The sequence below is a fragment of the Meleagris gallopavo genome, chromosome 1 (genome assembly GCF_000146605.3).
Source record: "Meleagris gallopavo isolate NT-WF06-2002-E0010 breed Aviagen turkey brand Nicholas breeding stock chromosome 1, Turkey_5.1, whole genome shotgun sequence".
Taxonomy (NCBI): Eukaryota; Metazoa; Chordata; class Aves; order Galliformes; family Phasianidae; genus Meleagris; species Meleagris gallopavo.
This window is the reverse complement of record NC_015011.2, coordinates 11,267,369-11,294,056: the sequence shown is the minus strand read 5'-3', so window position 1 is coordinate 11,294,056 and position 26,688 is coordinate 11,267,369. Positions and strand designations below refer to the sequence as shown.

The 26,688-nt window shown below is 39.4% G+C and overlaps 1 protein-coding gene across 1 annotated transcript; it reads right to left on the bottom strand.

The window, feature by feature from the left end:
* Nucleotides 1-5,761: 5,761 nt before the first annotated feature.
* LOC100546933 (phosphatidylinositol 4,5-bisphosphate 3-kinase catalytic subunit gamma isoform-like) lies at nucleotides 5,762-24,088 on the bottom strand. Its single transcript, XM_019621949.2, has 7 exons — nucleotides 23,942-24,088; nucleotides 21,498-21,644; nucleotides 20,456-20,546; nucleotides 17,278-17,408; nucleotides 16,092-16,203; nucleotides 12,705-12,862; nucleotides 5,762-7,751 (listed from the first exon to the last, which is right to left on the bottom strand). Exons 2-7 carry the CDS (start codon nucleotides 21,624-21,626, stop codon nucleotides 7,470-7,472), a joined length of 903 nt encoding a protein of 300 aa, XP_019477494.1. The 5' UTR covers nucleotides 21,627-21,644; nucleotides 23,942-24,088; the 3' UTR covers nucleotides 5,762-7,469.
* Between the last annotated feature and the right edge of the window lie 2,600 nt (nucleotides 24,089-26,688).

Sequence of the window (26,688 nt, the reverse complement as noted above, 5' to 3'; positions counted from 1 at the left end):
TCACAGCCTGGGAGCTTTGTGGGATTCTGTCACAGAATGATTTGCTATATTGCTGGCTCTCATGTTGGCTGACTGAGTCTGGAAAACTACTGTAATAATCAGCTATCAGTGGGTAATGGTTTCCTTTGGGTTAAGGAAGAGCAGCCACCACTCCTGCTATGCTCTGTTCTATTCTTCGGGCAGCATCACCAAGCTCCTCGGGCTCTAGTTCTGGTATACTGAATGAAGGAAATGGCCTCTGACTGTTTTTGATCGGTTTTGCTGGGGAAGCACATGGTCCATTTTTTCCTGACTCTCAGTTCAGGAAGACTCCTGAGTATTTTTTTCAGAGTATTGAGGAAATGCAGCTGTAATGACTATGTTCTCTGTTTCTGTTACCCATACTCTAGAGTCAGCTTTTTTCTTCTTTCCAAAAGTAGTTGGTAGCCGAGAAATCTTGCTTCTTCTGTTAAACAGTTAACAAAAAGTTAAACAGATCTCCTAAATTCTCCTGAAGAACTGATTGTCTTAAGGGATTTATTGCCTTACAGATCTTTTTTTTGTCTTTGTCTCTGATTGGCACTGAAAGGGGAATTATCTGTTGGTGTTTTTCCAGATGTCATTCTTTTTTTCAGCATTCTTAAATCATATTGTAGGTCTTCTTCTTCTGGAGTGTTATTTATTTCATTGCCATACTTTGCCTTTTAAACCTCTTTTCCCACTGGAGCAGAAATGTTGCTATATGGACATTTGTCGCTGGCTGCTCTCGTGGAGCTTCTCCCCATATCAGTGCTCTTCTAAGTGATGCTGGCAGCTTGTCTGCTTCTAGTGCTACTTACATGTCTTCAAGTGTTATGTTTCTGGAGGTTTTGCTGTGAACTATGTGTTTTTTGCTGTGAATTATTTGTTATTTGCTGTATTAAAGCAACTCCTGGCAGGCAGTTCCTATCCGAGCTATTGTCTCCACGTCTTTCTGAGAAAACTGTGCTTTTAATTGCTTTCTTATGATTCAGTTTCAGGCTGTATTCTCTTGATCGTGTAAGTAACACAGATACCTCGTGTGCTTTAGCTTTGATGCTGTTGTAAACGAGGATATTGCGATTATGGCAAAGCCTTTTCCTTGTATCCTTTTGTTGGCCTCTTTCTTGTGAGGACAACATACCACAGGGAGCTCTCTGAAGTCAATTTACCAGTGGGCAGAAAGCAGCCACCTTGCCTCTCTGCGGGTCCAGGCACTGACACCACTAGCTCTACTGGTGAGTTTTGGGTAGGATCCATTCACATTAGCATTACTACCCTGTGGTGGTCCCACATTATTACTCTCTTCAAGTCTTAATCATCCAAAAAAAGATCTTTTTTTGTTGTTTCCTGCTGAGCTCCTCTTGTTTGTCTGGTTTGTTTCTGTTAGAACTGCAGTGACAACGTGAAGATTTCTCCACTTTTCGAGTCAAATGTGTATTTACTATGGAGCTCACCTTGAGCCTGTTGATGCAGCACTCAGGAGGGTGAACACGGAGCACTACAGCAGGGAAAGCTTGGTCTCCTGGTGCTTTGCCCCTTGAAGACACACTGTCAGATTTTCCTGATTTGTTTTGCTGTCAGATTCCTTTTCTAAAGGGATTCAGAGACAGGAGAATTTATAGCAGGTATAGCACGTGCTACTGGTGCAGTTACCTGCACTTTTGGCACTCGGTTCTCCTGCTGCTGTTCTACTGGGCGTTAATGATTACTGCAGGCGGATGGGCTCTTCTGGCTTTAGTTTTAGAGCTCCAAGCAAAACCAACAAGAAATGGAGCTGAGAACAAAGAAGATTTGGAGCAGCAGAGGGAATAATTGTTACAGCTTTATATACTGAGAAAAAGCAAATGTAGTTTCATATTTTACAAACTGTATTTATTCTCATTGGATAGTCCTGATAATACCAGTACTTAAGGTTTGCTTTGTGAGAAAGTTCTTTTCTTTATCAAAGGAGAAAAGCTGAGACTGGTGCAGAGCATCATATAACTGGTCTGGTTCTCAGTGCTACAGGCAGAGACCCAGAGCACACAGCTCATCTGACACTTGGAGCCCATTGACTTAAACCTTGGCTTCTATGTGTACTTTCCCCCTGGTTTGCCTGGGGTTCTTGGTCTCCCACTGGCTGGAAAGGTGCAGCTGCGCCCAATGGCCACCCCATGAAGCTGCCTTCCATCTCCACAGGACCTTTGGGTCTCCTCACCATTACAATGCCATTACAGCGATGGATTCCCAGAGAAGTTCCTCTGAAAAATGAACATTTCACTAATTAACACCTCCCTAGGGCATAAGGCCTGCTGGTACCTGAAGAACAGTTGCATGCCTCTGTGTGACGAATCACTTTGAAAAGAAAGGTCTTTGCTTCAGTGTTTTGGTTTTGGATTCCTTTAAGTTCTTGAGATTTCCAAGTATTTTTCTCTTGAGGCAGTCAGAAACAGTGTTTAGTGTGGTTTAGAAAATATGTCATAATCTGTGGGAAAGGAAGAAGTTTGTAAAACAGAGATGTTGTCATGAACTTCATCAGAATGAAGGATCCCTTTGGCTGAAGGAGAGCACTGGGGATGGGGATCTGCTTATCTCAGGGAAATGCTTTGGTGCAGACACCGGACAGAAGCAGAGGAGCATTCTACACCCAGCATGCATTTCCATCCCAGTGGGAAATAACGTCCCCACGTGAAGGGCTTAATCTGATCCCAAACACCTGATGTTGATTGACACGGAAGCACAAGGCTGACAGTTTCTTCACTTATTTTTTTTTAATCTCAGGTAATTTAACAGGAAATATTCTTGGCAAAATTCACCCCTATCTCAAATTATTAATGATCTCTGTACCAAGAAACTGCGCTGTGGCACCAGATTTCCCATGTCACAAAACGTCTGGAGCCCTGGCAGCCTTCTGCAGGTGGTTAGAACAAAGGAGATATATTCAAAGGCAAAGAAGGATCAGAGTCTGAGCTATGGTTCTAAGACTATTTTGCTCTGTGGCCATTAACACATCTGTATGTTTTTCTCTCTCCTTTCAGAAGTCTTGCCTGATTATTCTCCATTACATCAGATTTTACCTTCTTTGTGTCTCTACTCAGTGTTTACCTTTCCAAGCAGTGCTGCTACATACAAGTTGTCTCTACCATGTTTCTTCACACATCTGAACAACAGAAAGCTCTGCCTGTAGGACTGCAGTATGGAGAGCATGACTGGCATTTTCAAACTGTGACTTGCAGCGCCAAATGCCAGGGAGCTTGCAGCGAGGTGTGGGATGTGCTCGTACTCGATATAGCACTCCCACCATACACAGGTTCCTTTTGTTATCTAAAATTAACCAGCATGTGCTTCTGGCACCGTGCTGCTGCAGTTTCCAAAGTGACAGCCTCTTCTTTCACATCCCCAGGAGATCACCTGAGAGGCGGCACATCTGTATCTCAGCACTGCCTCCTTCTCTTTCTCCAGCCCAAGGGGGGCTCTGGCAGTGTCAAAGCTGCAAGCTCTAAAGTGACAAAACCCATTCCCAGGAGTAGGAAGGGATGAGGTTTTCCTGTCAAGTGCCCACCTGCTCAGCATTAACGTGCAGGACATCACGTTTTCAAAATGTTCTGTTGTCAAAAGCTAGGAAAAGCTGCTTCTTTCTGACTGCTCCCTTCCTGCATTATGCTGGGACCAGTCATCAGTGCCTCTACCGCTGTAGTGATGCAAGAAGCCGATGTACTGACAGCCATTTGCATTTCTGCATCAGTCCATACTATTAATGGTGGAGCTGCAGACAAACCGTTTTCTCTAGTATCAATCTTACTTTCTTTAAACCTGCCACAAAATTTTAAAATACGTAAATACACTCACCCATTTACACAGATGGGTGAGTGTGGTGGGATGCTGGTGCCTGAGGACAGTTGACTTCTGGACCACTACATCCACCATACTGTGGAAGCGGCAGCCAAGAGGACACATGAACTACATCAATGTTTTCCAAGTACTTCAGTGTTACTGGGATGCTCAAAAGGCCTGTTGGGCCTTGACAACATTTTGGCGTCCGAGATCTTCTCTTTAGAAATTTCTTAATTTCAAGACTCAGTTTCAAAGAGTAAGAAACTCACTGGCACAGAGCTTGCAATTTACATGATCTCTGAGAGCACTCTTGTGGATTTGCAGAACGGTGTCAGCTGACAGTAAGGAAGGTTTATCGTGAAAAATGACCTACAACAGTAATAACTTCCATTCACATTTTACTTGAGTAAGTTGTTCTCATCTGTATTTCTGTATCATCAGAAACATTGTGCAGGAAGTTTTACATTAAATGAAGCTGAATATTCTGCTAATGATAAACACCACAAACAAGCGCAACCATTGTATTCAGTGTGACCTAAATATAAGACTGTACACCTTTGCTCCCTCCCAACTTCTTTTCATGTCCTGGAGCTTATGAAGACCAGAGCCTTGGAGAATCGTTCCTCACCAACCACCATCTTTATGATCGGGCTGGAGCCAAAGTGGTGGTGAAGTCACAGCTGAGTTCAAAGTACGGATGCTAAGAATAGATCCAAATTGCTACTGCTCGGCACAGTAATGACATGAACTTGGTCTGCTGAGAAAATATAATACATGTTGAAAATAAAAAAAAAAAAAACCCTAGAACTTAAAAGTAACTTTAAAAATAATTTAAAAAGTCTTTGGGATCCCAGCAGAAAAGGATGATAATTGAGACCTACTCAGAAACATTAGCAATTTCATCTCCCTGCATGCTGAGTTAGAGCCTGTGAACTACGTGGTTAGTGACTAATTTCCATTTCTTGCTTTGTAGGCCATATGAAAAAGCTGTTTTGAAGGGTTGGTCTATTTTAGAGTGTGTTCCAGTATTGGAAGACTGTAGGCCTGAACTCTGCAAATGGTGCCCAACTCTCTGCGGTGGCAGTGGCAGCTGTCCTGAAGCTGCACCCTTCCAGGCCGGGGGTACCCCAGGCAGTGCCCAGCTCCACACTGACACAAAGCAGCTGACAGACAACCAGCAGTATGAGTGCACAGCTATTTATTAACAAAGTGTCGGCCAGCAGACAGCTTGTTCTGTAGCTAACAAGGGGATGCAGCAGCTGCTCATACTCCCTGAAGTCACAGAATCACAGAATTGTAGAGGTTGGAATGGATCTCAAGAGATCACTGAGTCCAACCCCCTGCTAAAGCAGGTTCTCTACAATAGATTGCACAGGTGGGCATCCAGCTGAATCCTGAATATCTCCATAGAAGGAGACTCTGCAACCTTCTCTGAGCCACATGTTCTTGTGCTCCGTTACCCTTACTGTAAAATTCTTCTGCGTGTCTGTATGCATGTTTGTATGGAACATACTTTGTTCAAGTTTCAGGCCATTGCTCCTGGTCCTATCACTACACAGCAGAGGGATGCCCAGCACTGCCCAGGCAGCCGGGCAGCAGGCACAGAGAGTTCTGGAGACATCTGCTAATGAGCTCAGCACAGAGCTGCTGCAGAAGTCCATAACAAACGTCGTATACAACTCAGTGCAGCACACTGTAAACTCCACAAAAATGACCTGTCTTGGCTTACTGTGGGACTGAGCAGTTTTCCTCTGGCTGTGGGTTCCTCACAGACGTCCATCTGCACAGGAAGGCTGCTTTAGGAATGCCATTCATTTCAATTTGTGATTAGCATTTCCCTATGCTGCATTCAAATATAGCAGTAGATTTACTTATGATTTCTTACTGAGGTTGCAGTCTTTAAAATATTGGGAAAAAGTGCTTATTCATGAAGGAAAAATCAAGCAAATAGAACATATCAATCAATTTATTTCAGATCTACAAAATACAAATCTAAAAATATCATTTTACAGACAGCATTCATCATTTACTTTATATTTTAGTACGGTTTTTAAGCCTATCTTGCACAGAATGGTAATGTAACAGAACAACAAATTATTCTACGTTTTACCTTTTCAGATTTCCTTAAATCAGTCTATCGTACACATCAAAAACATCACTGTGCATGGGAATCAATTAAACATCTGTATTTCAAAAATAGATTGGCTCTATCTCATAACCGAGACACCAATTACAGTACATTTAGTACAAATCCTTCCAGGATAAGCTCAGTAGTAACAGTGGTAGCAGTAGTTAAAAACAGTTCTGTGAAACGATCAAAGCAAATGATAACAGAATTACAAAATTCAGTTCATCATTTAAATGTAAAGTAAAACCCATGTAAAATTACAATGGAAGAAGAAATTACATGGGCACGAGTGCAAAAAAGCAATACTGTAAGCCATCTTCTCTCTTTGGTAAGAATCAATCAGCAGGAAGGACACGGTAACAACTGGAGTCAAAGACTAATTCATGATATATAGTTAATCCTACCTTAGGCAGTCTAGGTGATTTGCAGGTATCCTACAGCAAAGAAGTTACAATTCTACTTAATGCTGATCATTTTTCCTCTTTTAGCTTTAAATATTGAAATTATTTCTTTTCTTTCATAAATAGCTTTTCAGTAGTATAGTCTCTTAAAGAATTTAAAAATAAATAGCAAAATATACACAATTTCAAAGATTAAATTTAATTCCTTATGGGTATCTCCCAAAAAATAAATAACTTTGGGTTTCTCAAATATTTGGTAAAACGTCAATTACTTTTACGTGAGGCGCTTTCTCTGAGGAATAAGGAAGTACCACTGATTTTTCTACAAAGCTTTTACCATACAGGTGGAATTTCAGTAAATTTACAATAAGAACATAATCTGTAATATAATACGGATCTTCCCATTTAAAAAACAAAACAAAACAAAAAGTAAAAAATCTGTCCAAAATTAAACCTTAAGAATTTCAGGTTCAAACCAGAGGAGCTTCCAGGGAACTATGAAGCTCTCTTACAGCAACAGTCAAGTTCAGCTGTGTATGTCAGGAGGCCACAATAATAATAAAGCAATTTCTTTTGGTAGTGGAGTCAAGGTCGTTTTCTACTGACACATATTAAAAATCAGAACAAGAATAAAGTGGGACAAAGGGAAGCGATGTGGGTGAAGAACACTTGAGTAAAAGCCATCCTGATAAAGAAATAAATTTCCTGCAGGAATTTCAATATTACCATCGATTTTAAACAGACTCTTTTTTTCCCCATTTGAAGCCTGGACTCTCATGAACAATTAAGGCAATGCCACTGCAAATTTCTATCTGAGATTGCAGGTTATAATCTGACCCAAACTCCTCCTTCATTATTACTAAAGGAAAGAAGAAAATTGCAGGCCACAACAGCAAAGCAGCTATTTGACAGTCCAGCAACTGGAAGCATCACTAGACATTAAAAATATATATGTCTTAACTGCAGGAAAGCTCTTCTGGAAAGGCAGACAAAAAAAAAAAAGCCTTTTTAGAAGCTGCCAGTGAGGTAAAGGCAGTAGTGACTGCTCATGTATTTGGAATGCATAAATAACAACAAGTACATTCACTAACTTCCTATTCACACCTACAGATAGCTTACACCAAATGTTAAGCAGAATGCTTTTCTACTCCTTGCTTGATTCCAAGCACAAGATGTAAGAACCAGTTAAATTGCACAGTCCAGCCCTTATCTCTGCAAACCTCAATCTGATCAAGGAAATGCTTTTTAGCATCTTCTTCGCTTTTCCCTACCGTCAGCGCATCCCGGATATATTCAATATCCTCTTTGCTGGTTAACTGGGGCATTCCAGTCATTAGCATCATGGAGAACAGGATGATGAGCAGGTTGGTGTGATGTCGCAGAGCTAAATAAGCCTTCACACACACATCCTACAAAAGAGAAGGATTTTCTGTTAAATGATGAGGTGCACGGAAAGGGAGGGCTTAGTACTTCATGGGAACATGGGTATGAACTATTGCCACCGACCGACACCATTCAGACACCGGTGTATCAGGGAGAGGAGACCCCAGAGAGCCACTCATCCAAGCAGAAACATTACGCTCACATCTGCATCCATTGCCACGTCGTTGGTGAGCGCACCTCAGGGCAACAAGTCCTGCTTTGGTGCACAAACTAAAGGCTCTTTTAAATAATATGATATTAGTTGTTAAAGCTCAAAACGTCAGCTTCACCAGAATTTCAAATTAATTTCCCTGTCATGTAATCCCTTGCTGAGACTGCTAAAAAGGCAGCAGTAATTCATCGTCTTTCTTCACAATTGGTATGTTTCCATTTAAAGACCACGGGATAGCAAGCAAGACTGAATAAAGCAGCACCTCCAGGGCTCAATTCTTCATTTTATGTGGATGTCTTTAAAAGCTGCGGAGGTGACGGCTTGTTTAATGGAGATGGCTCTCCAGGCGTGGTGTTCTGTCACATCTCTCCAGCTGACAGCTCTGCTTCAAACACAGGTGTGCTGCCTCGCTTTAGGACTGCCACAGTTATGTACTGTCCTACCGGAATCAAGGGATTCTTGTTTGGTTTTTTTTTCACTTCCATATATAAGTAATTTGTGCTTAGCAGCATAAACTTCAGAAGAATTAAATTTCTGCAGCTTAGAAAAACATGAAATACCTTTGGAAAGAATGGTTAATGATAAGCGACTAATCCATAAATCAGAATGATTATTTCTTACATTGAATTCATTACTCATTTACTTTTTAAAATAACATTTTAAGGAAAAGCAATCAAATGTTAGAAATCAAAATGAGGAAGTTAAATTAGGCCTGCAACACGGTAATGGGAAGAGATGAGAAGTAATCCCAAGAAGGTTGTTGCTATTAAAACCTAAGCTGAAGCAACACTGATTTTTACCCAAAGAAAGATTCAATAAAGACCTTTCCATAAATTTATTGAACTAATTTTATAAGTTCTATGCAATTCAAGTATTTTCATATACCTTTCTCATTAATCTCATTAGCTCTGTAGAACTCTGGTTATTTCTGACACAGTGGGTGGTTTTATTCTTCCTTAGAAACAGTAAGAATGGCACAAATAACCTTAACATCTATCACTGCTCACACCAGCAATGTCAGACAAATGAGCAGACAGGTCAGGAAAACACAAGGGAAGAAAGATGATATTTTGAACATCTGTCCATAGGGTTTTTTTCTTTCTCATTTTTTCCCCTATTGCTTGGGCCCCTTACATTTCCTAATAAATCCTGTCCCGAAATAAGATGAGAACTTTAATGTCAGTTCAGCTCTGGCAAAGTAGAAGATGAATTGCAATGGCCAAAGCACAGTTTACAATAGAAAACACAATCAACTTTTCAGGGATTAGTTTCACTTCATGACACCAAGAAAAAAAATTCTACTTATGTATATCGACTTCAAACAGGGAAATCTTGTCACAAGAGTTAGTGTGGTTTTTGTTTCTCTTGAAAGAGATGAAAGCTCTGCTCTTTATAGTCGTATCAAAGGAGGTTTTGCATTTCTTTGTGGATGATACATCTCACTGCTGAAGGTGTCTGAGACAGAAAAACAATTATGCAGTCAAGAAACTGGCATCACTGTCCTCGAAAGAATTCAAAGGATTTAAAACATCTGCACCTCCTTGTTACAGTTATTTATGCAGACAGGAGCTGAATGGAGTTTGGAATTAACATCTCCCAGGAAAAGTCACTTCTGTACTTCTGAGAAAGGCAGAGGGAACCAAAAGTGACACGAGTGCGTATCAGGGCTATGTGCACACCGTGGGATTAGGAAGAAAGCTGTTAACTAATCAAAGCCACAGGCCAAATGAGAGGAGCCAAGGAGAAACCACCCCCATCTTGTCCATGCGACAACAGTGGGTTATTCTGGGAGCTTGAAATTGTCCTTAAGTATTAGTTTCCTAAGGGCCAAGTGTTTGTATAACATGGAGTGCCCAAGTCCTGTTATACAGGCCTTCTCTTTCCTGTACATCACTTTTCAGTAATAAAGCGTACATCCTTCTTCCTTCTGTCACCTTTGTCTGACAATCAAATACATGGGATTTTGTAAGCAAGTGGCACAACCAGAAGAAATGATTAGATCAGTACTAAAACCACAGATCCCTGTAACATCAAGTCTGCAGGGTAAAGTAACGAAAAATGAACAAATGAAATAAATGAGACAGAATGAATAAAAATTCACTCAATGGCAAAAGCAGTAAAGAGAAATTTAGGCTAACTACATGTAATAGTAGCTTGGTGGACAAAGCTCAGAAGTCTAGGGAGATCTACAATAAGGCTTTCTGAAGTGTTCCTACATGTAAGGCATGAAGAAGAACATACATAGGAGTAAGAGAGTGGCTCAGGCTTCAGCCAAAGCTGGAAAGGAAATGCCACCACATTTGACACTCACAGCAAGAGAAATCAGGACAGTACTGAGGCAGCTGAAAAATTCACAGATGGGACAGAGAAATAATTGTCTTCTCAGATTAAATCATGCTTATCAAATGATGTTTTCTACTAAACATTTCTGTCATTTCATTAGTAGCCTCTGGCATCTTTTTTTTAAGGCATTGTGAAAAGAGCAAAAAGGGAAGCAAAATATGGAGTAAGAGCTAAGAGAAGCAAGAATTCACACTACTGCCAGCTTTAACAGTGCAGCAGTACCAGCACAGCACTAACTGCTGTACCCTGCTGCAGGGGGCCTGAAAGTCAGCTGTGTAGTTACACCTGCAGTAGGAGCTGTGTCTGACACATCTGTAGGGACCAATAGGTGACAGGACATAAAGCCAGACAAACCCATGGGTATTTTAGAATATCAAGGAGACTGGAGCCTGTGAAAACAAAGCATTCTTCTAAAGTACAACATATTTAATGTAGCTGAAGCACAAATTAATGAGCATGCTCTTAAAAATTAATGATGGATAAATGCTGAGACTTTTCCATTACTGCTTGCATGAGTCAGCAGGCACATTGAATGAATCCCTTGCTATTTGGGAACATGACACAACCCGCTGGTTGGAAAGCAAGGCGTTCATTTTGTTTACATTTGTTATCTGAAAATATAATTAAAACATGCTTTTTTACAGCAAGATAGGAAATGTGCATCTTGCTCTGTGTCACCATTTTACTTATACAAAAGTATTTTGCTTTCAACTTTCTTTTTAAATCCTTTAAGGCATTACCAGTACAGTATAGCAGGTTGCATACAGTTCGTAACACAGCAGAACTGTACACAAACTTACATTTTTCTAGCCCGTATTATTGTTTGTCTGTGCACACATCATCCCACATCAGATGAGCAGGTTATGTGTCATGGTCACTGCTCACAACAGTACAGCACGTTAAGCACTGTTCCTCTGGTTAATGACACTAATGGAACTGACACTGGCACTGTCGTGGCATTTCTGCACCAGTGGGATGGTAGCAGTATTTACTTTAGAAATTTGTACTGCAGTAGAAAAATAAACACATTCAGTTGGAGTCAGGATTGCTCTGTATGGTGAGGGCTTACTGAAAAGAAGCTTAGACCAAAATCACCTTCTGTTACTTAAGCATTTGAACTGCTGAAGTAAAGGTCATACATTCTCTGAGGAGCTGGAAGATCCATATACATGAACACAACTAAGAACTAGCCAGTCTTCCAGTTCTCCACCAGCATACTTTCATATTTTCAACTGTTTCCTCCTTCCAGAACTGAGGTGTTCTACAAACTGACGTAGCCTAGATGGGTGTCCCAGCCCCACACCTGCACGTGGCTGATGGCTAAGCAATGCCACCCTTCTTGTATGAAGTACAGCTGATGGACTTCTTTAAGAGCATGGGCTCAGCATTCCCCCACTTCCAAAGCTAGTCCTTGTGCCAAAGAAAGACTCAAAAATGGCACCTGGTGGTTTACAGTTATTTTCAGAAGTCTGGGCTCAGGAATGACACTTGCCTGGTTATTTGCTGAACAATCACATGTATGTTCACTGGGACCTGCTCACTACCCCACAAGTACTCAATGCTGAAAAGCAGGCTCTGTAGCAGGTAGGGCAGAGGGAATAGTCCATCCAAAGGGAATCCTGAGTACTGAAGTCAGACTGCTGCTCTGACTCGCACTCTGGAGGAGACTTTAGGTAACACAAAGAACCTCCTTTCTAGTCAGGCACGTATTTAAAGTTCCTAATGATGTATGCATGAATACCAGCCCAACATCTATTTACCTTTGTTCAGCTATTCTCTCAGACATTTCATTAAACATACTAAACAGCATTTTGCTTTGCTCTCTCCTTGTCACAAGATTACAAAATCACAACTTGTTTTGGAGGAGCTCACTTAAAATTGCACAAACTGCAATAGAATAGATTTTAACACTGTTTTCTTTCACAGAGTTCAGTCCACCCAATTTACAAAACCAGAATCGTACACAGTCTAAGATCACTGTAAAGCTCTGTTGAGATGCAGCAGGTCCAGCCCTAGGAAAAGAGGGCAGAATCAGGAGGGAGTAACAGTGGCACAGCCAGCTGAGGAATACTGACTTGTACCACACAGAATACTCTGCTTAACGCTGTCTCTCTGCAGCTAGATACTGGTGTCCCTTACAAAGTATTTTCAATCTAAACAAGAAACAAAGAAAAGATTGCCTGCCTGACTGCAGCTAGCTGAAGCTCTTCACTGTGGCTTCATGGCTGTTTGCATCCTAGTTCCCCTAATCCTACAGATAGTGTTCACTTTTAGAGCTAAAATAATCCAGAAATGTATTATGAGTCAGTAAATTATATTAATGCAATACCCAGGAGCACAGAGCTTGGAAGTCTAAGGCACTAATGCTCATTTCAGAGGGCAAAAAATGCCACTTAATTCATTTACAGTTAAATATTCACTTTACCTGAAATTTGTGGAAATGGAGACTTGTCTTCTTTCCGGAGGTCCCCATGACAAACAGAAAATCCGGAGTCAGCACAAAAGGAACTCTTTCCTTATTAATTCCAAGGAAGCTTTTATAATTCCCAAGAATATGGCCAAAATCAATATGAAAAAGGTTACCTTTGTAAAAAGAAGTCACAGTTAGGCTCAAATGCAATAAACTGCCAAGAACACTCAAATGCATTTACTGTATTTCCAAGTAGGCCTAAACTATGACTCTGAAATTCAGCAGAAAAAGACTATTTTTTTTCTTCTCTCTTCTTTTTTTTTTAATACATAATTGTGTTCTTTTAGTGAAGTTATTTTTTGTCTTTGGCAGTTGTTAAAACCAGGTAGGCCCACTATGTTTTCTAAACATACACTCACAGCTTTTCAATCATGAAGTGAGGAAAGCTTGTGCCTCCAATCCATAACAATCAGATCCCAGCACATCACTACATGGGAAAAGGTTGGCCCTTTTTTAGTATGGCACTAATTCTCAGCAACTCCGGAACTAGAACATGCTTCTTCCTCACATACCTGCATCACCAGTTTATATGTCCTCCTGCAGTGTACAGAATAAGTTTCCCACACTATGGATAACTTTGAGATTGCAGTATAGTATCAGATCTTCGGAAAGTGATGAAAAACTTCACTTTTAAGGAGTGCTACACCTATAGGACTGGATTGGCCCACTGCTCTTTAGATTGATTTATTAGTTTCATTGGCAAACAAGATGTAAGGATAAAAGAGTATGTTCACTTAAAAACATGCATTTGTAATAATGGCATATGCACACAAGAAGACAAAACATCGATTGACGTAGGATGTTACTTAATAGCAATCCTGAGGTGTACCATCCTTATATGTGCCAGCATTTCAGCCAGCTTTTGAGTCCTCCCAACCTACTCCAGTGCTGACGTATTCTGCAGAACTCTCAGTCACCTCCTTCCCCCTTCTGTTGTTCCAGACAGCTCCTGTTAAACTCTGGCTAATCTACTCCTGACTATAACCAAATAACATTTCCTTTACTGTCTCCCTTTCTACTGACCTATCATGCACTTTCTGCTAGGACGTAATATACATAGTACTGTTAATATCATTACTATTTATATTATACTATACTATAATACTATATAATACTATATATATACTATAATACTATATAATTAATGTTGAAATTAAAGCATTTCTTTGTCTTCTTTTCCACAAGGATTTCTGGTGAACTTTTTTTTTTCTCTTTAATTGTAGTCTTCAATTATCTCATTTCTGCCTTCAGGGTACTTCCTCTCTCCAGCCTTCAGCTGGTAAAACTTTACAATACAATATGATTAATATTAAATATATGGTCTTCTGACTAAAACCAAAAGTATTTTCTGTCTCTTTGCATTATGTAAAGACTAATTAGGAAGTAACAAGCTCACGGAACTGGAACTGGATTCCTTAGGCCAGATAGAATGCCTTCATATGTACAGCTCAATCTGGGGTCCTTCCTGGGATGTCCATAAAGAAGTAATCCCAAAGTTTGTAATACAAAAAATTTAGGTTCTTTTAGGAGGCATGCAGCCATGTGGGGAGAAGTTAGTTTCCTCAGGCATGGCAAAAGGACAACAGCATGCTCATGTAACACATCTGCATAGCCAACTTCTACAAAGAAATTTGATTTATCACATATCGGTCCTTAAAGATTTCAATGGACTATTCACAGTCGACCCGGTTGTGCTGACCCATTAAGTCACTTGTGCACGTTCTAGACAATGTCCTCCTGAAGAACATGGATAGACCGTTCAGTAGACAATAGTCCATTACACAAAGACCAGCAACCTTCCAGAAACACATCTGGTGCTCTTGCATTAGCCAGTCAGTCAGGTAACCACACGCAGCCACCCTTACAGGGCAGCTAAGCAACTCAAGTTTGAGGTAGCTCTCATTGGCTGGCACAGAAGAGCCTCCCAGCAAAGTAGACAAACAGTGTTGTGACAGAGAACGCAAGAGGTTGGCAGCTTCTTCTGGCTCATCAGCAGGTGAGATTAATCATTGAAGGTGCAATCCCTTGACAATTTGACAAGTATGCTTAGCTCCATGCTATAATATGCTTTAATATCTCATGTTTAAATTGTTTACATTTCATTTAGTATGCTCATGAACTGTTGGCACTTTTGTTCCGTGACACACCATTCCACAGACTTCAGTAACAAAACACCACAGTCCATGTACACTTATTTTCTAGGATTTTCTACAAAGGTACATAAAACAGTTATGTTCCTTTGAAGCGATCACAGTCCAATGACATTTTAATTCTGATAGCACATACAATCCCACTCACAACCTCTTTCACCCTCCAGACAAGTGAGTATCTGTCTACTTTTAAAACCTTTTGGCTTTTAGATCTTAAATCTAGACATAAGCAAGGCCAGATTACTCAGTTTGTAACAAACTCATCCTTGGAAAAGAACAGCGTTATTAACATAGAATGGTTTAGGTCAGAGGAGACCTTAAAGCCCACCCATCCCCAACCCCTGCCGTGGGCTGGTTGCCCCTCCCCCCCAGCTCAGGCTGCCCAGTGCCCCCATCCAACCCGGCCCTGAGCGCCTGCAGGGATGGGGCACCCACAGCTCTATGGGCAGCTGTGCCAGGGCCTCATCAACCTCTGAGTAAATAATTTCTTTCTAAATTCCCACTCTTAGTTTAAAGCCATTCCTCCTTGTCCTATTACTATCCAACTGTGTAAAAAGTCTGTTCCCCTCCTGTTTTTAAGCTGCATTTAAGTGCAGGAAGGCCACACAATGAGGTCTCACGGAGCCTTCTCTTCTCCAAGCTAAACAAGCCCAACTCCCTCAGCCTTTTTTCAAAGGAGAGGTGCTGCAGCCCTCTGATCTTCATGGTCCTCCTCTGGACCTGCTCCAACAGCTCCACATCCTTCTTGTGCTGGGAGCCCCAGGCCTGGACACAGTACTCCAGATGGGGCCCCATGAGGGCAAAGTAGAAGGGAACAAACATCTCCTGTGCCCTGCTGGCCACACCTCTTTTGATGCAGCTCAGAATACTGCTGGCCTTTCAAGCTGTGTATCTCTACAGTTTAGAGATAAAGGTGTAGTGCAGGGCCACATCAAAGGCCTTGCAGAAGTCAAGGCAAACAACATCAATTGTCCTTCCTTCGTCCACTGATGCTGTCACTCCATCAAATAAACATCTGATCTTATACGAAGGCCCAAAAAGGTTTCAATATCATAGAAGTATCTGAATTTGAAACTGGATTCTTTACCTTCATTCATTGTTAAACGCATTACTTATTAGGTTAAAACATAAACCTTGTGAGGTGTAGATAGTCCCCTCTTCTATGAAATTCTCCCCAAAAACCCAGACTCACCTGTTTCTGTGATCATAATGTTATCATTGTGTCTGTCTCCTATTCCAAGAACAAAGGTTGCCACACAGTAGCCAGCACAGGAATAAACAAACCTTTCCACAGCTGCCTGAAACTAAAAATAATTTTAGAGACATTAAATGCCTCAATGTTAGAAATGTTCCTTCAGTCATTCCCAAATTAATATGCCTGTCTGTTGATGTGTATCAAGCAAAAGTCAAACAAACTGTCTTATAAAGTACCCTGTTGCACTGCAGAGATAAAGACCATAGACCTGCACTGTACTCGCTATGCTGTGAGAACAGGCTGTACTTTCTAGGCCAAATAAAATTAGCACATAGTAGTCCACACTTTCTGAGAAAATAAAGCTCAAACAGATCACTGAACCTAAGCAAAGGAGTTACGAGTACCTAAATCTGTACTTCAGTCCTCTAAAACCAAAGTGCCTCTCAGTGTTCCTACATGTCCTTTCAATCTGCTCCTCATGTACCACTTCTATACACCACTGACAAAGGAATCATTTCCAAAGCATTTTGTAACTCAGAAGCCCAGCTGCCAGCTGGATGCAGAAGGCTCTTCCACAGACATTCCCAGCTGAGTGCAGGGAAATGCACTTGTGAGTAACACAACTCTAAACACAACTAGGGACACTATGCTTCTCAATTACTAAAGCACATTCTAAAACTGTGCCCTGGTTTTAGCTAGGGTAGATTTATCTACTTCGTAGTAGTTGGTATGGTGTTGTTTTGGATTTAGGATGAGAATAATGTTGATAACACATGGATGTTTTAGTTGTTGCTGAGCAGTGCTTATAGTAAGTCAAGGATTTTCTGTCCTGTCACGCTGCTCTATCAGTGAGAAGCCCAACAAGAAGTTGAGTGGGGACAGAAGCAGGACAGGTGATCCAGACTGGCCAGAGAAATGTCCCATACCATATGGCATCATGCTTAACCATAAAACCCGGGGAGTTAGCTGGGGAGGGCTTTTATTACTTGGAGACTGGGACTGGCTGGGCATCACTCAGCTGGTGGTGAGCAATAGTCTTTTTACGCTTTTTTTCTTTTTCTTTTTTCTCCTTTTCTTTCCTATTAAACTGTGTTTATTTCAACCAATGAGTTTTACATTTCTCTCCTCCTTCTGATCCAACACCCCATCTCACTTTTAGGGGAGGAGAACTCAAAGAACTCACCTTCTCCTCAATGACACATCTGTCCTTGAGCCACTGGTTCAGTATTTCATCCTTAAATGCACCAGTGTTTCCAACTGTACTCTGCTGAATTTTGGCAATTGTTGTAGCATCTTTCACAATTTCAATCATTCCTAACAGGAAACAAAGAAAAAAATAGAATTTATATTAAATTTATATCAAAGCATATAAAATACACTAACTAATATTTTAAACTGTGCTTTTTAAATCTTCTGCATAATTTCAATCGCTTGTGAGCATCCACTTATTTTACAAGCAACAATGGCTCTTGCCCACTCCCAGCTGAAGCCAGCCAGAGCCCATAACAACACTATTGTAGAAATACAACCTCTGAAAACCACCACCAAATTGAATAGCATTGTCCTTAGGTTTGTGTTTGTTGGGCTGTTGTTTGTCTCTCAGGAGTGAGCTCCAGATCACATTCCAGCTGTTGGAAAGGTTTCTCCTCCCTGTGCTCACAAATCTCCCTCTGCTGGTGAACAGCTTGATTCCAGAGGAGCAGAGCTGTTACAGGAGACATCTTTTGCTTCTCTTTGCATTTTCAAGTTCTCCCAGAATAGCTGTGTAGTTTAGCAGTGTGAAAAGTCTACAGATTTTAGAGCGGATGCTAATGACAACCATTTACTGATCATTCTCTGCTGTAGAGCTAAAACAGCAGTACAAAACCTAGACAGAATGTTGGTACAGCTTATTCTGCCTAAGCAAATATTCCAGCTATGTGCTGGAATAGTGTATCTCTCCCAGCAGATCCTTCTAAATAGATATGCCTCTCAGTAGGTCTGGTTATTCCTAGAGAAGGCTTCAGTAACTGGGACAGATCTCAACTAAGTTGCATTCATCTGAGCAGAAAGCAGCAAAAGCACAGTGCTGCCTGTTACCGGGGATCTGTGATACTGAGACAGGTGACTTTTACATTACGTGCCAACTTGAGCTTTTTAAATTTGGCAGTGACCCAGCACAGTAAGTAGTGAAAACTGCCTCACAAAACCACGAACATATGGCCATGCCAATGGGAGAGATAGGAACGTACGACTGTTCACCCATGATACATGGCAGAAAAAGTTCCTCCTCCTGAGATCTATTTGGCAGCAGCAGTGGACGTTTCGACGTTTCCAGAACTGCAAACTGTGTTGCAAACAGATGCCTTCAACAGACTGAGAAAGATCTACACAGGAGGGGATACCATCCAGGTGTTAGGAAATCTGTAGGACATCTGTCTGTTTCTCTATTTTCATGGTAAAATGGGGTATTGTCCTTGTGTTAAATACGTATAAACTGTCCTAAGTTCCTTGAAAATATGAAGAGGAAGGGAAGAAGCAGTTTGGAAGAAAACCATCAAAAATATTGTGAAAGAAAATTTGCATGTCAGCACTCTGGTTTTGTTCCAAACAAGCATAAGCTGTGTTTCAAGGTGTCCCACGTTGGGTATTACTAATTTAGGCTACAGGTATTTTCAGCAAGCCACACAGAAGTGAAGTGTGGATGTGATTAACCATGGCCCTACCATGGTGCTGGGGAGATGCTGAATTCTTACATCTCCCTCTCTATTGCATGTACAAAAATAAACAATTATTTCCTTGAGATCACAGAATGGGGAACCCATTAAGAATTTAAGAAAGAGTACTGAAATCTATAAGTTGAATATAAGAACATCATGGCCACTGGCAGAATTCCTACACCTTCCTCCATTAATTTAAAATATTACATTGCCTTAAGATGATTTGAAACAAGAAAAAAAATGAAAGCATTACATTTGTTATAACATGAGGTTAAAAAAATGACCTTGTATTTACAGTTTAAGCGTAGTTTGTATTTTGGTATATCATGACCATTTCCTTTAACTTTATTAGAATTCTATCAATACGATTTCTTTAGTTTTAAAAACACTTATATGAGGAGAAAAGAAACAGCTATGTGTTGCACTTCCAAGTACTGCTGGGCTTTCTGCACTCCTGAGAAATCTTGGAGCCAAAAGAAAGAATGATAAAAATGTTACGTGGCAATTTTGGAGAGGAAGTACACTGCAGATACTTATTTAAAACAGTTCTTAATTTTACCGGGACTCAGTTTAACATTCTTTGATCTGTAAAGCAAAATATACTGCAAAAAAATAAAACAACTAAAAAGCTGGAGATCATGGGAAATAAGCGGCAGCATTTATACTGTAATGATTTTATCAATCCATGCAGTTCCTATCATACTGCCAGCTATACAGATGACAGGTGTTAACAATGCTAATTTTTACAGATGTTCAAGATCTGAGTAAATGGCAGAGCACTACTTGCTAATCTGTCTCACTGATTAATGGTTTATATCAGCCAAATCATTCTTTTCAGCACGAAAGCTTAATTTGGGCATGGCCAATTTTTCTTCAGTGAGGAGGCTTTCCTCCAGCCAGCTGTGTGACAACTGGTCAACAGAATTAACTGTGACAGTCAATTCCGTGTTATCTGAAACTGTGCAATGTGGATGTGCTAGGGTGCATAATACATGCAAATCCAACACAGTGAGTCATGGAGCTGTCAGGACGTATACATTATGTATCAGTTTGGTATTTCAGGATGTAAGTGGACTTCTCCCAAGCTGATCAGGTTGCTCTACGTACCATGACACAGTTCTCCAGGAAATTTCATAAGGACCCCCCTGACTTCTCCCATTATGAACTCTACAAAATAGAAGATCTCCACTGCATGAACTTATGCTTATTGACAAATACTGCCTGAACGTTCCATCAAGTGATGCTGCTGCTTCTAGGAAGCATAGGGTATGGAGTTTCAGGTCAGGAAAAAACATAAATGTTTTTCTATTTTAACTCTTTTCTCTATTTCATCTTTATTAGCACATTAAAACACATATTGAAGAAGTCACTCGCTTTCACCACTTTTCCATATCAAACATTGTTATTAAAGAGAAACGTACAGCTGGATTCAACAGTTGGATTAGCAAAGGAAGCACAATCATTAAGCTAGTCTAGCATTATAAGGATATCCATCAGAAGGGCAGAAACCACAGCTAAGAGACAAATGAAGGCTGCTCACAGAAAGGTAAAGAAACTGATGTTGATTTCTGGACTGCAGTGTATACTGAATACTTCTCCTGTACACAACTTCTGTAACTATAATCTTTTGAATCTCTAGTTACATTAAGTGTGATCTCATACCTATTTTGTTCCCTGTAGAAATACAGCCATATGGTAGCAAACAGAGGTCCAAGGATTCTGCTTCCCAAATGGATTCCATAATTCGAAGAATCTAGTAAAAACAAAAAGGAATGCACGAAGTTATTACAAGTTCACAGAAAACAAAGAATCACAGAATGGGTTGGGTTGGGAGGGACCTTAAAGATTATCGAGTTTCAATCCTCTGCCATGAGCAGAGACACCTTTCACTAGATCAGGCTGCCCAGAGCCCTGCCAAACCTGGCCTTCTCTGTAGAGAAAGCACATCCACAAGCTTCTCTGGCACCTGAGGGTGCCTTCATCATCTTAAGCATAAAGATTTCTTTCCAGTATCTAAACTACATTGTTCAGACATTATTTATTACTTAGACAAATGACACTGCACAAACTTCTGACATGAGACTAAACCTTACTTGTCTATTTTGTGGCTTAAGAGAAGAACACAGAAAGTGTGCAGCCATTCAAGATTATCAGTTACAGAATCAGGGTGGTTTTTTTTCCTAAGCTGTCCTATGACTGGGCAATCTCTACTGTTCACAAGGTATTAATAAGTGTTTTCTATGATTTCTACATGATCTGAGATTGAACACATTAGCAAGTACACCCATTTTCCACCATAAATATCCCTGCAAATGCTAACAACCCCATTTGTCAGAGCAATCACTGAAATACTACTACAGCAATGCTATCACTTTTTTTCCATTTGTAATTTCACCTATCACATAGATCAATGAAAAAAATTCTTCATCAGAAAAACAAGCCATCTTGCACTAAATAACAGATTTCTTCTCTAGAACACCAGAATACCAAGTCTGCGTGGAATATGGCAGGAAAAAAGGCAACAGTAACTTAAAACACAGTAGTACAAAAAAGATCCTGTTTTTGCTATCAGCTTGCCATACAGCTTACAGAATGAAAGCCTCCTATTTTAACTGGACAGCACATCCTCCTCTGAAAAGTAAACCAATTAAAAAAATTTACATATTCAATTTATTCCTAGAATACAGCACTTAAGCTATCTTACCTGTAAAATAAGCATGTCCTGACGGAGGTCATCTCCGTGTTTAAAGATGATGCCTATGGTTTCATTTGATAGAGCAGTTGGATCTGCACATTTAAACTCAAGCCAGAGGGGCTTCTTCTTGGATGCCATTACTTTACATTTTTCTATCTGTGAAAGAGAAGTTTATCATTAGGCACTGTGCTCCAACATCAGCACACCAACCTTCTTATACATCAGCTAGAGAGTAGTTCACCAACTTCCAATCAGTTAAACCACAAGAAACACACTGAAAATACATGTAAAGGATGGTTTTCCATTGCCAGAGAAAACCTCACCGAACCTGCAAAGCTTTGAACACTGCCCATGATGAAGGGAAACATAAGCCTTGACTCTCTGCAACTGATTTTAACTTGTAAATCTGCTTCAGACAGAAAGAATTTTTAAACCAGGAGTAAGTGCTTCTGAAATAACTGGAAAACTTAGAACCTCCCCAGAGTGTTCTGAGATGCTTTGCAAAACAGGAAAGTCGTCCAATGCAATCTGCCATATTGTCTACCCTTGTGACTTTTAGAGACCTCAGTTATTACAGACTACTTGATTTTACTCAATTTCCTTAGAAAATTGTGCAGCCAGATTCATGTGGAAAATGGCATTCGTGAAAGTAATTTAACACAGTAATTCATAAAATAACAGAATTAACACTCATTTAATTTTACTAATTTTTCAGTCTTGAGAAGTTCAGCAATGAAATTACTCAAATTGTATTATTTCAAATGTTTTCTCAACTGATTATGTCTCATACAAATGTGGTACGAAATACTTCCTATTCTGGAATAATTATGTACAGTAAAACCACATAAAATAATAAAAGCATTTACACACCAGTGTTTGAGAGCTGACAGAAGTGATGATGTCAGGAAAGATTATTTCAGAATATTCACGTTTCATAGACTGAGGTTCTGAACTTTGAGTTTAAAAGAAAACAGCTTTTATCACTATTTCTATTAAAAGGGGAAAAAAACTATTACAGCTTAGAGCTTACTTGAAACATTGGTTTTGCTACTAATATCTGGTTTAGACTATTCGAATTTCAGGCTGTGAGGATTTTAAGCTTATGGACAAGTAACACTTGTTAGAATGAAGACAAAATTAAAGCTTGCAAATATCAAATGTTGTATCAAACATTTCTGTTTATAGAAAAAAACAAAACAGCTGCGTCTATTTTGGACATAACTTCTTTTCTTTGTAAACCAGTTACTTCATGTACCTAGGAAGGCCTTGGAAGGGCTGCCCACTTTCTAAGTAAAGGAAAACTAGAAAACCCTTAAAGATATTTTATTTTGAAGATCATTTTTTTGTCAAAAACTTAACAAAACAAATTTTAAAAGTTAAATATATATAAACCTACAAAAATTATAATCATTTAAATTAAGTTTCTGAAGTTATCAGAAATGTTGTATTTCTGAGTAAATATTGTTTCAATTGCCTTCTGTACAGACAGTACCTCCGTGGTCCTCAGCTGGGAGGTGTTCAGCTCTTTCAGTTTGACAGGCCTACAGGCTGTCTACCAGGGCATGAGCTTATTTAACAGAAACATGGATGGATTTGGAAAACAGTTATCAGTCACCTAGACGAGAACCCTACTGACTGGCAGTTCCTTAAGGTGGATGGTTCATCTTTTCTTAGCTAAAAGAAAACCAAAGGATTCCTTTCTTGTAGGCTGCACATCAGGTGCATCCAAACAGCTTTCATTGTTTGTCTTTACCCAAATTTCACATAGCACAGTAGCTTCAAGAGCAAATGCACTGTCACAATACACTTGCTGATTTATTCATCATGTTTTTAACTGCAAAACATAGGAATTGGCACAGACCTCAACAATCACACGACAGCACTGAAGGAAACTCGTGTTTCTTAACGTATTTCTAGCAAAATGTTAATGTATTTTTTAATAAAAGCAACACAGTCAGCAGAGATACTGAAAAAATCAGAAATAGGTAAACGTTTGTATTAGTAAGACCAAAGTCTCAAATAAACCTTAAGGACATGTGAAGATCAGACACATCTTTCAGGCAAAACAAGAAAAGCAAGAAGAAAAACTGAATATCCCAGAATCTGTGAAGTCTGCTAAAACAGTTTTATACAGACAGGCATTTGATATAAATAGAATTCAGCCACCTGTTAAATCTTCAATTTCATTGACATTTAATGATTAGAATTTTTTAAGAGGAGTTGTTTTTGTGGTTTTTTTGTTTGCTTGTTTTTTGATTTTTTTACTGCATGGTAGCATGCCATCTCACTTAGAAAAATGCCATTAGCATTAGGAAGAATACTTTTTTGAAGCCATGAAATGTCATCACATTCACAGTGAAATAAGGTCTTTAGATGTTTTTACCAAATGAAGCATATTTGCACATAGGATAATTTTTTTAAAAAGGATTTGGAGAAACTCAAAATGTACTTACCACTAGGGCTCCTGCTCTTAGCCCAGGGTCATACGGGACTCTAAAACTTTCTGGAAGTTTGCTGCCTTGTAGTTTTTCAAGTTTTTGTCTAAGTTGTGCAATAACTGCAATTGCAAACAAGAAAACACACTAAAATCAAAAGTTAGAGGTAAAAGCGTTATAGCTAATAGAACTTATTAACTGATGATTTAGCTAAAAACAAATCCTCTGTTTAGCTACTTTTTAAAGTGCATTCCTTGAAGACATTCTATTTTGAGGAATGGAGGAAAACTCTTTTAACTTCCGTGGTTAATGGGCTGTTTCAGAAGTCTTGAAGCACCTCACAATTCGTGGTCCCTCTACGCAGTGTCAAAACCACACAGTGCTTGATATTCCTCAGAAGACTCCATCTCCACGGTTGAAGAGATTACATTAAAAACTCAACTTTCATTTAAAAAAACAAAATGACACAACACAAAATGTATATATACATTTCTGTATTTCCCTTATTACTGCCAAAGAAATGCTCAAATATCTCCCTCAAAGGCTCAGAAGAAAGGGGAACTTGGAAGTACCTTGCATTTACCAGTATTATCCTTCACTTTTCTCACTGCTCCTATATCCAGATTCGTGGCTTTTGAATTCATGCAGCACTGTACAGTATAGTCATAAGGAATTCAAAGACAGATATGCTGAATTTCTTATTTAAGTTTTCTTGTTGCAGCCCTGTATATTTCATATTACAGTAAGAAGAAAATTTGGTGACTGATGTGATATCTAATCTGGTAAAAATAAAAAATTAATTAAGATCTGCCAGCGAGGTAGAGAAGCTAATCAGTGAACAATATAATTAGAATCACAGAATCACAGAATGGCCTGGGTTGAAAAGGACCACAATGATCATCTAGTTTCAATCCCCCTGCTATGTGCAGGGTTGCCAACCACCAGACCAGGCTGCCCAGAGCCACATCCAGCCTGGCCTTGAATGCCTCCAGGGATGGGGTATCCACAACCACAACCTCCTTGGGCAACCTGTTCCAGTGCCTCACCACCCTCTGTGTGAAAAACTTCCTCCTAATGTCTTACCTAAACCTTCCCTGTCTCAGTTTAAAGCCATTCCCCATTAGATTAAAACTAGTCCCTCCTTAGATAACTTTCCTAGGAATAAACTAGGTTGTGGTAACGCAGGTCATCATGTAAAAGCTTTCTAAAATTTAACTACTGATCCCTTACACAAGTCTAGTTCGATTTCAGTAAGTCTTCTCACAATGTCAAACGATGTAATTTGAAAACTGTATACTGACCAACTGAAATGTGTAAAAATTAGGTGTTAGCTGACACAGGTCAAAGCACTTCCTAAACCAATTTTCTCGTTGAGCTTAAGAACAAAGTACTACATATTTTAAGAGAAACGTTTCTTCTTTAAGAGAAGAAAGAGCTGCACATACACACCTAGGGATGACAAATCATCAAACAGCACAGTGATGAAAGCAGACAATCCAATACAAGCTGGTACTGCTGTATTCTTAAGGATTTATTTACTATCATTACTTGCTATGTTTTTAATATAAAGAAAGAGATTACAACTAAGGTGAATGTAAGTTTGATGACATGACTGTTACTGGAATATAGGCCTTAAAGTAGTTTATTACAAAATAAAAAAAAAAAAACAACAAAGCACTGAAGGAAGAAAAAATATATATATAAAAATTAGATGAGACTGCATGAGAGAATGAAATGAAACAGTTTAAAGCATTCAGGCTTAAAATATAAAAAATAAAAGAATAGAAATGATATGGAAGAAAAAGAAGCAATAAACTAAAAAAGAAAGTCTAGGAAATAAATTTTTAAAAATTCAAGAAGCTTAGAAGGATGCCTATAGAAAAAGTTGCATCCCCAGCAATCTGAGAATGAATTAAACTAGTATCATTAGGACAGTCTACATGGAAGCCTTATTCAGTGGAAATTTCAATTACATAAAACCTCTTTAACTGTTCTGCTGTAGATTCAATACAGAGTTTCTTTAATTTCAAAATCCTGTGGGTGCTAAAGTGATTGCTTTCTCTTGAAACTTTTCTTCTTGTCCACAGATTTTTCAAAGATAATATGTTAAGGAAACCACTGCTGTTACACACATGTACATCTGCAAGGCTCTAAGTTCCTTTCAGAAACATGGGATCTGACCAGATTTGTTTAGGTTATACAGCACTTTTATATACATTTAAAATGCTGTTTAGAAAGAATACTGTATAAGCACTCAGTGAGTCTCAAAATTCACACTAAGTGGTAGTGTAACTGATAGCATATTATATATCAAAGAATAAATGCATATTCCCTTTACACTTTATGCAAACACAAATAAATTTGTTTTTCAACTGATACAAACAATTTTAATAAAAAGGCAATACTGAATGCTCTGCATTTATACTATGTTTTTAATATGGAAACCTCCAGCCCTGAAGAATAGCTCCTGAGAGCCATCAGCTCCTCAGTGGATTCCTTACTTTCCAAGACAAGGTCTGTAAAAACATCTGCATCTCAAATACCACCCGACACTTCCCAGTAACCAGAACAGGAATGTCTTTTGAACCAAGGACTTTGTGGCCTAGAACACACTGGTCTGAACACGTAGGAAGAACTAGTATGTCTCTCTCCCAAATTTTACAGCTTTTAGAATTTATTATTGCCATGTCTCTTGCACTTAGCCCAAATCTGAGCAACTAACAGGAATCTTAATAAAAATGCTTTTAAGGAAGTCACTTGAGGGA